Raw genomic sequence first — 17,236 nt, 5'->3', positions numbered from 1 at the left:
TATAAAGGGTGTTAACCTTAGCAACCTGGGCTGCAATTCAGTCTTCTCCGCTCTGTATTGCAACCAGTAACTCTCATTCATGTTTGCCAATGTTCAACTATTGATGATGACTGTGGGAATATATAGGGACAAAGACTGTGTTTGGGTCAATACCACCAATTTTAAATAGAAGTTGCTTAGGGAAAATGTAATTTGTTTTGATATTCAGATTTGCTTTAGTGAGAGAATTTTACTCAATAGTACCTGAAATTACAAGGGGATGAGGCAGAAGTAAGGGGAAGGTGGATCTAACAAAACTCCATGCAACACATTACTTCCATCTGAGCTGACAGTAAGTATTGGGTTATTACAAAGGTCACACACTTTGCTCTCCTGGCCTATAAGGAGAGAGAGGGGTGGCCTCATAAGGTCTGTAAGAAACTTTACCTTTAGATACTGCATGCAGCGTGCATAAGGAAAACAGAAATAAAGAGATAAAACCTGCTTGACACAATCAGCCAGGATGACCCCAAGCTGATTAATGGCTTAGCAGGACCTGAGAGAAGAGACTGAGAACTTGCACAGATCTGTGAATGGAGGGGAAACACAGATGATCATAACTAGATGGATCAAGTCAGTGTTTAACCCTACATGGCAAATGTCAAGGAGGAATCTGGAACTTTCTGCACCAACTGGAAACAAATTAGCCCCAAACAACAATAGCAAATATAAACCATCTACTGCACCCAAGAGCATTTCAGATCTTTTACCTGGCTCATAAATTTACTGTGGTCATAGGCCTCATTAATCACTTACTTTTCCAAATTAGCTCTATGCATAAAGGGAGAAAAGCAGAAGCTGGATACCTAACACTTAATAACTGTGCCACTCAATACCACTTTTCAAGCTTAAAATGCTGCTGTGTTCTAACATGGGGGATGTTCTTTGTGTGCACCTATATAAATAAAGCACCTTAAATACATCAACAGAAAATTCCTAGGCCTGTGCCTCTCCTACAAAAGTGGAAGCATTAGAGACAGAAAAAAATGAACAGGTAACAAAAATGACTGTGAAATTCTTTGAAGAAACTACATAGCCCTGAAACACAATGAAAACCTCAGGTTTAGATTTGTCAGAAAAATGGAATGGTAGAAGAGCACAGAAGAGGTCAGGGGGATCAAAAGTCTTCTAACTTCATTTTATCAGCCACTCTATTGATTAACTGACCTCTGTATTCAAGCAGACCTCTTCAAAATTACATTATAGGCACCTTCTTGAACAAGTGCATTCTAGTAGTCTGATACCTCATTCACAACCTTCTGAAGTGCTAGGTTGCAATCCTACTTTTAACATCTTTTGCTTCACATTTCTACAGCAGGTGAGCTGTGCAACACTACATCTGCTACGTCTTACTGAGTCTGAGTCCTTTCCCCAAAGTGTTTATTACCTGTTTCAGATGCTTTTTCAGCTCTGAAGCTTCTGGTTCTGGAAGTGCTGGCAAAGATTCTGCATTTGTGGGAACAATCACCTGGAATTAAGTACAGATAACAAACTAAAAATTTCCCTGTTTCAAAACAGAATCTCCTACGTCTCCACTGCTCATGAAACTGAGGAATAAAAGACAAAAAATAAAACTTAAAAAAAAAAACCTGCACCAATAATTCGATTTTCTTTTTCTTACAACTACTTAACATTATTTACAATGTCATAAACAGTGCAAGATTATTGTTTAAACTTAAAAGATCTATTAAATTGTCTCTATACTCATCCCTCAGAATCACAATTAAGCATAAGATGTTATACATATTTCCCTTTAAATAGCCTTGCTCATGCCACAGAAGAAAGTGGGATATTTTGTCTCATTTGAATGATGATGAAAGATGCTGCTGGAAGGCTCTTATCAGATCTAGATTCTTATCTAGGGCTACAGCAGGCAGGCTCACAGTTACCCAAGGAGATGGCTCAATCATTTACAGAGGATTTACCTTCTATGAAACAGCCATATGGATCAACTGAAAAAGAATGCTTTAGGAACAAAAGAACCAGGGAGAGACATGAGACAGGACAAGCAACAAAATCCTAAAGCTTAGGACAGAATCAACAAAGGCAGACTGAGGCCAGTTGTCCATAAGCACAGACATTATTCTGGAGTTCTCAGTGTGCATATTGGTAAAAGAGTACAGTCATCGAGAAACAAAGCCTCAAGTCCCTATGGGCATCATTTACCTTATTGGTATCCAGGTCAATAAGCCATACATCATCAGGCATTTTAAAATCTAGTTTGTAAAGGAAGAAACTTGCTGGAACACCAATGATGTAAGGTGTAGGCGCTAGAAGCAACTGGAAGACAGAGACATGGCAATAAGAACAAGTTCTGCATTTGATATCACCATATCTTGCCAACTTTTTTTTAAAAGCAACTATAGTATGTTTAGAGCAGAGGAGACAGCACACCAAGCACTGATAAGGAAATTACTGATGTCACTCAGTAGAAAAAAACAACAGAAAACCCCCCTGCTCTAAGAGCTTTAATTCTCACCTAGAAGAGAAACTCATTTTTTTCAGAGATATACTTCTATATAGAGCTGCACAGCTCTAATGAAAAAATTTAGCAAAACTAACAGCTTACAGCTTCATGGACCAAGAAAACACACGTGTACACCCTCAGCTCAAACTGAGCCTGTGCTGTTGTAAATACAGCATTACCCTTACAAAAGCTTTATCCTTACTTCTGCCCTTACAACGGTAAGTTAATTTCAAAGCTATAACAAGTCTAGGAAACAACAAAAAAAGAAGAAACTCATTTTTTTTTTTTTCTTAATGAAAGTGTAGGTGGAAATCATAAGGGGAATTTCTTGTTATTTCTGATAAGGGAATCAGCAGAGGGAAAAGGCTTAAATCAATAAGCCATGTAGCAGCTTGAGATCAGCTGCTTGGGAGGCTAATACATCCTTTAATCTAGAACACCTGGTTACCTCCAAGGGACAGAACAAATCTGCAGCATCAGTTGCAGGATTGCACTGAAGGGATAAGATGGCCTCAATTCTGTCTTTCCAAACATAATAATGAACACTTGCAAGAGCTGACGACTAGTGAAAACCAGGTTCCCAGCTGAAGTAACTTGACACTTCATACTTCCAAGGAAAATAAACTGCAGGCAGAAATTTCTACACTCTGAATCATGACCCTTTAAGATTCCTTAAGCACTACTATGGGCTCTCCCCAACAAACCTTAATAGTTAGATGGGAGGGCAAGGCTGGAAGTGTAAAGTCTTGTCATAATATTGTAAATCCATGGTGTTTCAAAGAAGCTACTTTGAACCACACTATTCACCAAGCAGGTTTTAATGATATCTTAGATTAAAAACGTTACATACAATTTAAATAGTCAGTGGTGCTCAAAAGCATTCTTTGCAAGGCAGTGTTTACTATGGTCCCTCAGAAATCATGGTGAATGGAAACAAGGTCTACTACGTTTTCAGAGATAACAGAAACATCCTTTGCAAAAGGCCAATGAAGGAAAAATATGTACCTGTTCTGCAGAGGCCATGCAGGTGGGGAGCAGAGGGATCACTGGAAACATATATTCTAACGGGTAGATCATAGCTACAAAGGCCATCACAGACATTGAGAGCGCATTATAATCTCGGGACTGCAGTACAACCTGCAACCACAGAAACTCACATTAGCTTTTGCAGAAACTATTTTCTTCCAGTACTCCCAGCCAGGGGCATAAAAATACCATGGCATGCAGGACCCCGTTTTGTTGGCTGTGAACTGGAATGACCCACCATTAATCTATCTGAAAACCAACTGCAGGTGCTTTTTAGAGTGAGATCAAACCTTTTCAAAGCAGGCACCTCTGAAAGACGTTTTTCTTCCAACCCTCCAGGCAAATTGATATCAAAGACTCCAGTAGACAGATGTTCTTCAATCTACCCTGGCTTTTGAAAGGGTAAAGCTTCAAAGATAACTCTTCCCTTCCTACCTTGTGTTCCAGAAGGATGCAGGTCAGCACCTGAAGACAGGCATCCACTCCCAGCAATTCCAAAGGCAGATGTAATGGAAAATCCACCAAGGTGAAGCGGGATGGATCAGGAAGAGCAAAGGTCAAAGCTGGCTGCAACTCATGAGGCAAAACTTCCACGTCCACCCGCTTCTGACCAGCGACAGGCATGGGCGAGCGCAGCAGCCGGTATATCCAGGCCTCAATCTCCCGCAAGTCATGTAGCAAGGCGCTGGACTTCTCCTCCACCAGAAGTGAGCCTGTGAAGATTCGCCACATTGTATCCCTACAGAGGGAGAAATGAGAAGATTAACACTCCAGCAGCTTCATTTGACAGCCATTTGGCATGGCTTTTCAAGGGAAATGACAGAGTCACCAAGAATTAAAAGACACTGCTAACATGCTTAGCCAAACAGGGGAAGGGAAGGCAGAGATTTAAACTAGCTGAAACAACTGCGGGGAACTATGGACCTTTCTATGGCAGAAATCAACACAAGTTTGTCACACTGGCCCAAGAGTTTGTGCATTCATTCAGATGGTTCACAAAGGTTACCCAGGTGCTTGAAATTCAGCGTGTAACTAGAGTACTCTCCTATCTTGTCCAGAACCATAGCAGCCTGAATGACTGTAGGATTCCTTCCATCAGTTCTACAAACTTTTGCAAGGACAGGAACTAGTAACCTGAGGTAATAAAAATAAACCACACCAAGATGTCTCCAATGTTTTGACATCATAAAATACTTGTACACTGAGTCTCAAACTGTCTTGTATTGATATAAATAACCCATGGCAGAAGTGGTTACATTTCAAGCTGAGAATATTCATTTCTGAAAGTTGACTGGGGAAGCACTTCACTCCCTTAGCAAAAGCAGTCATTCTTCTACACCCTGTAGTATCAATCTCCAAACATGTAGCTCACAGACATGCTGGCCAAAAAGCGTGTACAGTGTTGTTGCTCAGGGCCTTAAGTGGCTCAAAATTTGAAACTGGATCTGACAAGGGGAGCAAATTGGATAATCTATTTCAGCCCTTAATGTTGCAGCACTGCATTCACAATGGTCGTAAATCTGTCCTAGCCACTGCGAAAAATACTTCAGCTTGGTAAATATCTTCAGCCACTGCAATAGATCCCTTAGAACAGCATGGCTCAAATTAGACCTTTTACCTTACAGTTCATACCTTAAAAACTAAACAAAACAAAACCAGCACTGGAAGCCTCACAAAGAATTAAAAAGTTACAGAATTTTGGAAGGGTCAAAAGAAGAGCAATCTGAAACCACCAAGCTTCTCATCCACAAGCTTCCCTTCAACCACTTGTAATGCAAAGGACATGAAGCTGTTAATGGGCACACCCAACCTTCTGCAAGCTCTACAGATTCAGTTTCACTTTAATTCTGCCACCACTTTGAAACCACTCAACTTCTCCAGGTCACAGCTTGCAAAGCACAGAGTAATTCAAACTGGCAGCTTAGCTCTTCCTACTGATGGATGCTTAGCAGTCTTCACCTGTTACTCAGTTCTTCTCTCAGCTCTATGAATTATGTCCAACCACAGCAAATTTTTAAAATAGCACATGCCTTTCAAACAATAGAACATGTCACCGCTCCTTTCAAAATACAGATGAGTTCATGGAGCTGAAGAAAATCATACAGTTTAGCTCTTTTCTGCCTCAGGAATTACCAGACTAAACCAAGTGATGAAATTAAGCTCCTTTCATACTTCAATATAATGAAATTATTTCCATTCTGAATCGCTTTTTTCCCCAACAACCAGTGGATTCAGGTGATAAATCTGTCAAAGCAGGAATTGATCAGAAACCCAGGACACTCTCCCTAGAACTATTCTAGAGCAGCAACCCAAAAAGTAGATTACCATGATGTGAACAGGTGCAGACAAGAGGTAAGGAACTTATAAATACACAAGTGTTAGGATGCCCTGGCATACTTTACTTTTGGCAAGTTTAAGTTGGAAGGTAAAAAGCTCTAAAACTCAGATTATGAACTATCTCACAGCCCCCACTCATCTTCATAGTAAGATAATTCCCTCCTTCTCCATTGATTCATTTAATATTTGCTCTTATTAGTTCGTGACTTGGAAAGGAAAAAATATCTTCCTGGGTCAGAGAGGTTAGGCACAATAATACAAATATGCATCCACAACTGATACACTTGATACTCGTTCCTTCTGTACCCCATAGCGCAACAGCTTTTGTTGCACATCTAGCATTATAATAACAGATAATATAGCAAGATACTGTTTAGTTTGCTGTTGCAAACCTCCACTCCCACATGCTTCATAAACAACTCTTGGTTTTCTCCCTCTTCTCCTCAAATCTTGTACTTTCTATTTCAAATATCCTTGCTTCTCTTACCTCTCCTCTCTCCCTCACTGAAGTTCAGATTATTTTTCATAAACCTGTAAAACACTTTCATCATTTCCCTCTGGCTTTAAGTTGAAATTCATCCTGCTATTTCTTACTGTTTCTAATCTGCCAGAGAATTGTTAGTCCTGATGTGCACTACCACGGGGCTTATACTCCAAAGCAATAACCACAGCAAGAGCACTGTGCTTCCAAAAAGTTGTGTCAGTTGCTAGCAGCACAGTGCCTTATATTAATATCAAAAATTAAAGTCATACCAGGTGACAGAACAAGATAGAGAATTCTTACACAAATCAGCACAAAAATCTCCTGTTTTAACTCAGAATCACAGTAAAAACACAAAAAGGTCAACTGCCAACCTCTGCAACCTCACCTATCACAGCAAGTTGACATGACAACCTGTCATTTGGAACAAAACAGAGAGAGGATAAAGTTCTTTCTTCCCCCTCAACATACCTCTGAACCCCACGAGGAATCCCCAGCTTCTTGCCCAACAGTCTCTCACTACAGCAGTCCACTAGTCTCTTGAGGGTGTACAGACACTCGCGGAAGGTGGAGAAGAAGGGATAGTGACTAAGGATGCACAGAGAAGTCAGGGTGCTGTTTCGAGAACGATGGCTGCCTTTGGCCAGACGCTTACTGTGTGGCGACCGATTCACATCTGGGGTAGGCTCTGTACTTGGGGCCTGCAGTGAAGAACCACTCTCTGAACTCTCAGTGCCCACATCCTCTTGGGGTGCAGATGCATCCCCAGACTTAGCGATTTTCTGTCCATCCCGAGCTCGATGTCCTCCTGTGCTTTCTCCCTTCTCCTTGGGTACTCGTTTCTGAAAGGAGCGGTAGAAGTTGACACAGATTCCATAGCGAATGACACCCGTATCCTTGTCTGTGAGTGTGAAGACAAAAGAAGTGTCATCACGGAAGCTCATCCGTTTCTGCCGCACACTCAGGCATCCTTCTGGTTGGCAGAAGAACACAACATCAGGTGGTAGAGGAAAGTCCACGTGGTCTTCTAGAGGATAACGTCGTAGCAGCTCAGGAGTCTGAGCAACACTATCACTACTTGGCTGCCTACAAAAACAAAACAAAACAAAACCCAAGCATACAGAGTTAGTTAATGCCACAGAAAAAATGTTATCTCACTATTGACATGTCAGGGGCCTGCAAGCTCAGCTTCGTCTTTGGTTGTTCTCAATCCTAACATCCAGGGAAAATGCAGCATGTCAGTCACTAGTCACAGTTCTCAACCTAGGACAAGCCCAACAACCACAAAAAGGTTAAATTTAAAAAGTCTACACCATCATTATCAAGGCCCAACAAGGAGCACACTGTCTGTTGACTCCTTTGAGTCAAAAAAGGAGTTTCAGGAGTACATTGTTCCCAGGGGAATATTCTACTGTCATATTTCCCCTGACTTTGATTTCCAAAACAAGTCTAACTGCATGGGGCAGTGAATACTCGGGTAGAAAAGATGCTTTCCCATCTCCAAACATAGTCAGGTGAAAATCCAATTGATTATCAAGATGAAAAATAAGAAAACCTAACTCAGAAAACCAGGGATTTCCTAGTAAAGGACTCAAATAAATGACGGAATGATATGGTATGATTTTATGGGTAACACTCTATATCTTACCAGTTTCAGTGCTCTTATAAGCAGCACTCCACAGTACCAATAACATGCAAACCTGTGTCCCCGTGTTCCACCCATCCCATATCCCTGGAATTTAGGTTGATGTATAAGGAAGACATAGTGAAGACATTTGGACTGTTTCTTGAGAGGTTTCTAAGAATGATTTATCACAGTGTCCTGTCAAGGCAAACAAAGGAGGCCCCCAAGGTAGGACTAAAGCTAAGGTAAGCCAAAGCTTACTACAAAAGCTGGGTAGTAATACACTGGCCTATTTACCACTGTGCCTCGCTGAACACTGTACAACAAATCGCTAATGAAATACAGAGAAGGCAGACAACACTGTTTATTCCTGTTTTTTCCAGCAAATGAACATATTCATAGGCATTAACTATTCTCCTACCACAGTTTTTCCACGAACATTACCCAAATAATAACTGCTGGATGTATAATGTGAGATCCAGAAAGTGAAGGAAAGAAAATATTCCTCAAACAACCCCTTTCTCGCTTGACTCCTCTGCTATCAAGTTCTGACATTTTGACAGCAACTAGGATTCAGTAAGCATGATACTAAATGGTTAAAAAAGTCAAAGTACCAGTGAATATATTGGAAGCTCATGTCTTTGCGGTAATACGCACTAAAGACAGAAAGACAAGTCTTCTCAGACATTCAGAAGAATTACATCTAATAAAATACTTCCAAACAACATCACTACTGATGTACCATGGATAACAAGCTGTAAGAGTAAAAGCCACATGGACTACCTAAGGGAGGAAGTGCAGTGGAAGCTACTTCAGTCAACTCCACCTCCTGTCCTTGTTGAATCACCTGATACATGAGAAAACAGGTCAAGCAGTAGCAATCCAGTGACTACTGCCTAGCAAAAGGCAGAAGTAGTGTGGGAGTCCAGAACTGATGCTAGCAAATCTTTAACTGAGAAAAGATGACACTATGAGAATCACTGAAAGAGGCAGAGAGCATTTCTTCCTTCTTTTCTAGTCACTTTCTGACCTACATACTGAAAACTGGGCTATTTTTCCCCACAGACAATGAGAAAATAATTAAACCACTACCAGTAAAATACAATAATAAAACAGTTACTACTTAGGAAATTACTTGTATCATTTCCTCCACTTAGTTGCAATATTGACTCACAGCATTTCAAAAAGAAAGTAGGTAGAGCAACAAGCTGATGCACAAAACCCATTTATGCTCAGAAATGAAAGTACAATGCACTTTGTAGCACATCCATGAAATAAACAGGCAGAAATTTACCACATGAATTCTGAAAGGAGAAAAATAACACTTGCTGTGCATCTGCACATTAGACAAAAAGCACACCAACCCCATATTTCATACACTCCTTAAGCAGATAAGTTTAACATTTTATTAATTGATAACAAATAAGTCTTAAAAATAAAAAAAAATTAAAAGCATTAATGTAGTTTCTATGAGGATAAATAAGCATTAGGAGGAGAATCAGGCAAATAAGGCAAGTTTCAGACCTTTTTTTAACTGAGTTTATAGATTAGTCTTCAAAAGCTAGATCAGTAACCCCCACTAGCATTTTGCTTGCACATGGCTTTCAGTATTTTCAGTTTGTGAATCACCCTGTTTTGATGTCAACAGAAGTAAAGACGATTACACATACAAGCTACCAGAGCCATATATAAATGGGCTATTCTTAGTCACCCGTCGTAGATCCTTGAAGAGGAGGATGCGAACCACAAGCTAAAAAGCTCTGACTGCAGTAGTATCTTTCCAAAAATGCCCTAGTCCTACTACATGCCCCCATTCTGCATATACTCCAGACGACACTTCTCCAGCACAAAGTATAGTCTCATAAGTGCTATTTGCTCCCACTCTACTGCCTACACAAAAGCACAGCTGAGAATATTCTACGTTACCTGGCTCCAATGATAACAAGGTAGTCGAGTAATCGAGGGCAGCTCTTCTTTTTCTGCACCATTGTCCTTGACCCCTTCCCTATGTCATCTCAATGAATTGTGGTTCATCAACAGCCCGTTGTGGGTCCAGCAGCTTGTTCTCTGGTCAGCTGTGAGCAAATGCCCCAGGGAGCAATTAACTTGGAAACGTCCTGCAGATTCAACCTACATCAAGAAAAGCAAGAATGTCAGAGGCACAATTAAGAACTCCAAATACAAAGACATATGTATTATGATTTACATTTCCTAAAAGTCTGTGTTTTAGGCAGCCATGGCCATCCACAGACCTCTTTCTCTTCATCAGTATAAAACAGACAATCTGGCATTTAATGTCCATCTCCCCTTTTTTGAATTTCTTCTTCAGATTTTCAATATCTAGAAGGGTGATGACAACAACCAAAGAGTGTCTAATCAGTATTTGCTGGATCTCACCTTCCTGATCCTGGTTGCAGCCAGACACCACAAATGACTCAATGAAGCCAACACAAACAGGCACTACAGCCCTGCCTCTCCCTGCATCTGCTAAAACCTTGTTTTCAGCCCAGTGAAGTCCCTTGCTTTGTGCAGGTATGAGTGCTCATGCAGTGACAAGGTGAATCAGACTGGGGTACCAATATGAATTAAAACTAACTCTCTTCTTTCTCCTCCCTTGCCCACGCCAATTCCATTTTTACTAAGCAGCCACCCAAGTGCTCATGCACTGGGAGCAAGTAGCCAAGTACTATCACACAATTACAGATGGGAGCTTACTTCTCTACAAGCAATGAGGTAGTTTCTTCCTCAGACCTGCTACCATCCTTCCCCTCTGGATTTTACAAACTAAGCACATTAGAACAGAAAGAGATCAAAGAATGATGAAGATCTTTTGGTTGTTTAACTTATTTCTCCCCTTTCACATTACCACCTGAACCTGAGTTGAGAATATCTTGACCCTGAGATGGCATAGGCTTTGACACGATGGCCTGTTCTCAAGCTGCTTTAACTCCAGTTGTTTCCTTCTGAGCAGAGCCCCTGCAGTGTGCATTTCTCTGTACAAATATCTTGGATCCAGCCCTTGAAAGGCCAAATTGTCAAGCAGAGTTTGAAACTCCCCGCAGCTACAGCTCAAGGAAGGGAGAAACAAAAATGAAGGCTACCATGGGAAGCTACTGCAGAAGCCCATAATGTTGCAGGGATCAGCACTGTTTATCTAAGCACTCGTAAGGACAGGTTAGTGAAGAGGAGTACTACCCACATCCTGCAGTGGCATCAGCAACACTCAGGAATTGGTGCGAGCTGACAAAGGTGGCCAGATACAAAGACAGAGGCCAGAGCTGGCACTAATCCATGGTCTTCCAATAACTGGGGACAAAAAGTGCTCAAAACAACACTTCTATTTATTGGTACTATGCTAGTTTTCAAAATTCCCAGAACACGACATTTTAGGTTGTAACAGAGCTTCTCTTAGGAGAAGCTGTGTGGTATTCTGTAAGCTCCTCCCAGAAAGAAATGTTTATATAAAGACACACAACAGGAAATGCATCACAGCACAGGATGAACAGAATAGCATGAAAAAGCTGCACAGGACTCTTTATCAGACCAGAGACGCCTGTGTCAGACCAATACCCAGCACTAGTCCTCACAGACGTGAATGTGGTGTTCTTGTCTCATTTACACCTTAGAGGCTCCAGCCCTTTCCAGTGTCTTCTATTTGCAGACACAGAGCTACAGGAACAAGGTCAACAAATAGAGGAATTTGTCAATGAATAATGTGAACTCCAGATCTGACAGCCCAATCTTACACCCATATGAAAGTTTTCATGAATTTAAATACATTTGCTCTAAAGAATGATATGAATCTAGCAGGAGATCATTTTGCAACAGGCAGATGCAAAGCCCTGCCTTCTGAGTACCCCAGTTCAGAATGGTAGCAGAATGAGGTCTGTCCTGCCATTGTTTCCTGCTTTCACCTGGCACAATAAATGCACCTCACAATTTGATAGTATACAGATCTTAGAATATTAATCAACACCAGACAATACAATTTACTGACTGCATAAGTAAGGAGCACAGAGTGGGACGTTAATTTCTAAGACCATAAAAGAGGGCGTTTATGAAGGACAAAGTGAAAATTGCAGGGCAGAAGCCATAGGAATTTTGGTACACTGAAATGTTATCTTGCAAAAGACCAGATTTCAAACCGTGTCCAGAAGGAACAAAATTCTCAGTTCTAAAGCGTCACTGGAACATCTTGGATTTCTATCTATACCCAACCAAGACAATCTGTACCCAGCTCAGATCTGTAGTGAACCTTAGCGTGTTGTTTATTGTGAAATCAAGATACTTCACACCAATCAAACTAAACTGGAAGCTGAAGCAGACATAAATGTGGCCAGCAGTTTCAACACCCACTGCTTGGCTGACTTAGGCTTCCTTTTGCTACATTATGCACCCTGAGTGAGCCAGGAGAGCTGTCTGCTTGGCACTCAGAAACAGGAGCATGGAGCTCAGAGCCAGCCAGCCTCACCTGTGTGGCCAGGAACTGCATTTCACTCATTGTAAAAATGAAATCAACACAGTCTGAACAACAGCACGAACTATTCATGACAGTTTTGATCCATTTTCAGACATTTTAATAATCTCAAAGGGAACTTCATCACTGAAGCTTTGGTAACTTCTTCCCAGTCTGTGTACTTCCAGCCATTACCTCTGTTTTAGCACACATTCTTTTTGTTTGCACTAAGCTCTTAAAGAAGCAGACTTTCAGCTCTCATCTCGTATGAGCCATTTTACACCTTCACTGCTTAACAGCTATATTAAATATTGCTAGCAGTTTTATCCATAAAAATATACACAGGTAGAAAGAATGACCCAGGGAACTACCAACATGTCAGCCTCACCTTAGTATCAGGGAGAAGATCCTCCTAGAAGCTATGCTAAGACATACGGAAAAAAAAGAGGTGATATGGGATAACTAGCAGGACTTTACCAAGGGCAAATCCTGCCTGACCAACTCTGTCACTTTTTATGATGGTTTAATGCATCAGTGGATAAGGGAAGAACCACTGACATCATCTACCTGGATATCAGTAAAACATTTGACATGAAGAAACATTCTACAATAAGGGTGGTGAGATAATGGAACAGGCTGCCCAGAGAGGTGGTGGATGCCCCCTCCCTGGAGACACTCAAGGATGGCGCTCTGAGCAACCTAATCTAGCTGTAGGTGCCCCTGCTCAATACAGAAGAGTGGGTTGGACTAAATGAAACTTTCAGAGTTCTTTCCAACTCAAAGATTCTATGATTCTAGATTCTATGGGGCTGGGAACACCTCCTCCTCCTGAACCTGATGGAAGAGACTGACAGAAGGTGGAAGGATTTCTGAGGTCAGATCTGGATGGACTTGCTATACTGGTGCAGCTGCTTCGATTTTTGTTAGCATTCACCTTGCCAAGATAGCAGTGCATGACTCTTAAACAGATAGCAGCACTTTGGCACAACTGAGGGAGGAAAAAAAGCCATTTTCGAAGTATTGAAAACCTACCTAAAACAGCCGATGGTCTAGCATGGGTAGCCTACAATGAAGGGGTGGCTCTGTGAAACACCATAGCAGTAGCTGTAAGTCTCAGAAATAGCCCAGCAGAGGACTAAAGGCATATTCTAAAAGCATCCTCCATGGAGGACAGCATCACCTGAGTCAGTAAGAGTTTCTTATGGATGAAGCAGCAGACGCATCCCAACTGTTTGCACTTTCCACATATCCATAAAGGTTGAGAAAAAGGACATGCTAAACTGAATTGAAAAAAAACCCAGAGAATGGGAAAACTGTCTTTGGAGATACAGAAAGACACCCTCAGAAGCTCTTTGGAAGAATGTGAATAATGCACAGATTTCCTCCTTTCCTACGGCAGAGTGATAGTACCTCTTTGCCCCACTGAAAACATGCCTGACACAGTACGATCATATGTTTAGCCTGCACAGCAGTGTTCCAGCAAAATGGAGGCATCTTGCATTGACAGACTTAACCCAACCAGAATTAGCTCACAGGCAGAAGTATCACACAGCAGAGACAGGAGCCTTTCTACAGCATCACAAGACTGAAGCCAGCCTGGCTCAGGTTCTTGGTTGCTATGGTAACAGATTTGGCATATGCCGGCCCTTCAGCTGCTTTGCTCCTTGCTTCCCCCGGTTCCAGCCTGGGTACAGCAGCCTGCCGCACACGCGAGACCACGCAGCCACCACATATGCGCAGGCTGTAAAAGCAGAGCCGCAGGTAATCTGATTCAGCTCAATCTCCATAGCAACCCAATCTTTGTGCCCAGATCTCGGCGTGCTAGATCTATTTATGGCACAGTGGCCACGCTCCACCCCTTGCACCAAGGCTCCCGGCACTGCCACCAGGCCTCAACCCAGCCACAATGACTGCCGGGGTACGCTCTGACTGACCCTGGCAGTGCAGACCCTGAGCTGGGTGGCACCACTGCGTCCACAACACACCGAAAGCCTCCCCACCAGCAAGGTTTTCCATGTGCACAAATGCTACGTGGATCAGAAGCTGCTACTGGTCACTGAAAGCAAGGACCCTCCGCAGCTGATGAGATCCTCTCCCCTACATGCACACACAGTGCTCCTGCAGGCAGATGCTGCTGGTTCCTTACTGCTGCACAAAAGCGTGCCAGCACAAATGTGCAATCCTAGAGGTAACTTGCAGATAGCAGAAAACATCCGGCAGCCCTTGTCCCAGGGGCACAGCTGCATCCAGCAGCAGGTGTTTGCAAACTGCACGGCTCAGACATTCATCTGCTAATTGTTTCCAAAAAAGAAGAAAAAAGAACAAACAAGAGCCCTTCAATTGGCCTTGAGAGACAAGAGGGTGAGGAAGAATGGAATGTGAATACTGTAGTTCATTTTATTCTACTGCACTCCTGGGGAAAACCACCACCAATAAATTCATGCAGGAGAAGCGCAGAAGCACACATTTTTACGTTACCCGTCATTAATGGGAAAATAACAACAGATTGCAGCCTCGGCCCCGCCTTCACCGGCAGCCCTTTGGTTCAGGCTGCAGCCCCTACTCTCCTCCCCTCTTGCAGATCACAAGTAACCATCTCACAGAACGGGAATTCTGGCAGGAGGACCCTCTGCCAGCCCAGCCAGTCCTCCTGCGCTGCATGGATCACGCTTAAATTCATCTTGTAGGTAACATTAATCTCTGCAGATTTGCAGTACACAACAGCAACATAAGCGCTTTGGCTCCCTGCCCTTTGCATCTTTCAAAACTGTCCATTCCCCCCTCCTTGCATGACACTGCCATCACAAAATACAAAAGCCACATCATTTATTTCTATCTCGCCAGCTCTTTATCAACCCTCAGATCTCCACCAGCATCTGCTCATACATTTTGCAACGAGAAAAAAACAACCAGTCAAAACCTACAGGAAGCCCCTGAACTAAACTAGTTTCACCTGCCACAGACACTGTGGGATTATGCTCTTTTCTAAACTGGAACAGCTTCCAACTCAAATTCTGAGCTAAGAAACCTCCTCAGCTGCTGCGGAGCAGCCCAGGCACTTCCATCAGCTTGGCACACGACAAGTCAGCCAGAGTGCCCGTATCACAGCCACCAGCAGCTTCTTCCTGAAGCCCGACAGTGCAAATGCACGGCCATAAAGAATTAATAAGACAACGGAGCACGTGGTATTTAAATTGCGAGAACTGCTGGGTGCAAGCGCAGCTCCTGAATTATTCAGAGCCTTTACTCTTGCCCATCTCCCCACAGCTGTGGGAGCTCAGAGCCTCCTCTGAGAGGGGAAGAGATGTGGGGCAGACATGCAGCCAGGAGGCAGCAACCAGCAGCTTCAGTCCGTATGCAGGTTTCAAGCTGTGCCACGACTCCCTGAGTAGAGGACCCCTGTGGCAGCACCGCCCCTTGCCAGGCACAGGGATTCACTTCTTACCTGGATGCAGGCCACAGCGGGACAACTGGCACACACCACATGCCACAGGACTCCCACAACAAAGCCAAGCTGGTTATGAGGCTGAAATGGGGCAAATTCAACCAGCATAGAAACACTGAAATGCTGAGAACAGGAAAATAAACACAAGCCTCTGAAATAAATTAGTTATTCAGCTGTTCTCTACCATGGTACTGATACTCACAAGATCCTGTCACTTCTGCCTCACCTCACTCTCCCACCATGTGCCACTCACCTTAATTACTCCTGTCTATGTGCCTTCCTCTTCTTTTCATAAACACCGGGGAAGAGCTGAAATTCCTACTCCCAGCCTGATCCTACTACTACTTTTTGTGACAAACGATAGTACCAGCTGGTCAAAGCTGCAAGCAGAGCCAAGAGAAAAGCCCACTCTCTTTCTGCCAGAGCTGTGCTAGGTGGGACGTCATGTTACACTCACCCACACATAAACACAAGCAAAGCGTGATCCAAGCCCACAAGAGACAAGAACAGCCTCCAGCACCCCCCATGGCCAGCAAGGGGCAGAAGGGGCTGAGGGGGCCTCCCAGAGTCACTCCAGCAGAGGGAGGGGAAGCATCACATCTGCTGGGTCCGTCATATGAGTCAGAAGGGAGAAGCAAGATGGTCTGTAGGAAGAACACGAGTGCCCCAGGCATGGTTTAACTGCTACTGAGTGGAAACTGATACAGACACTGCAGCAGAGCAGCCCAATGTCCTTGTGTAAAGTAATTCTGATGAAATGCAGCAAGTAACTTCATCACCGCAAGCGCTCCCACTACCTGATGAGACACGATGAGGCAAAGGAGGCAAAACTTTCCACCTTATCCCACAGGAGCATCCCTGGAGCAAGTCATAACAACCCCTGCAAGCAGATGCAGCAAAACTGGTGTCAAAGCTACACATAAGGTGAAGGACAAACATTTGGCACTGGCAGAGAGAGATTCAGTTAGCATAAAGACAGAAGTAATATGCAATAAAGACAGTGACAAAGATGATAAAGGGCTTGCAATGCTGTGCAACACTGTTGCTGAACTCACAGATACTACAAACAAAAGGTAGTTAAGGAAAAAAGGCTGCTCTGCTCATCAGACAACGCTCAGTTCTGGAGGGCATCAGATGCATTACTGACAGTCTGGCTATCTCTGCCCCCGTGTAAAAAAAGACAAGGTTGATATCCCAATTCTCACAAATACCATTTAGGGGAAGTAATCAGAAATTAAGTCATAAACAACACAGAAGAGAGAAATCACAACAAACATCACAGGATTGACCCGAGGCAAGGTGACGGCTGGTTCTTTTTTGAGGACTGCCCCAGCTGTGAGCACTGAAGGCTGTGGAAGAAA

At 43.0% G+C, this 17,236-nt stretch overlaps 1 protein-coding gene across 11 annotated transcripts in view; it reads right to left on the bottom strand.

Annotated features, from left to right (window-relative positions):
* MADD (MAP kinase activating death domain) overlaps positions 1-17,236 on the bottom strand; it is a 65,367-nt gene that overhangs the window by 44,818 nt on the left and 3,313 nt on the right. For all 11 annotated transcript variants that reach the window (XM_072336998.1, XM_072337001.1, XM_072336997.1 and 8 more), the window contains exons 2-7: positions 9,901-10,104; positions 6,822-7,436; positions 3,968-4,271; positions 3,512-3,643; positions 2,206-2,319; positions 1,427-1,507 (exon numbers count right to left, since the gene is read on the bottom strand). In XM_072336998.1, coding sequence (XP_072193099.1) covers positions 1,427-1,507; positions 2,206-2,319; positions 3,512-3,643; positions 3,968-4,271; positions 6,822-7,436; positions 9,901-9,962 — 1,308 coding nt within the window. In that variant the 5' untranslated portion in view covers positions 9,963-10,104. The remainder of the gene's footprint in view (positions 1-1,426; positions 1,508-2,205; positions 2,320-3,511; positions 3,644-3,967; positions 4,272-6,821; positions 7,437-9,900; positions 10,105-17,236) is intronic.

The sequence above is a fragment of the Excalfactoria chinensis genome, chromosome 5, assembly GCF_039878825.1.
Source record: "Excalfactoria chinensis isolate bCotChi1 chromosome 5, bCotChi1.hap2, whole genome shotgun sequence".
Taxonomy (NCBI): Eukaryota; Metazoa; Chordata; class Aves; order Galliformes; family Phasianidae; genus Excalfactoria; species Excalfactoria chinensis.
The sequence above is the reverse complement of the archived record's forward strand: the minus strand, read 5'-3'. Positions and strand labels throughout refer to the sequence as shown.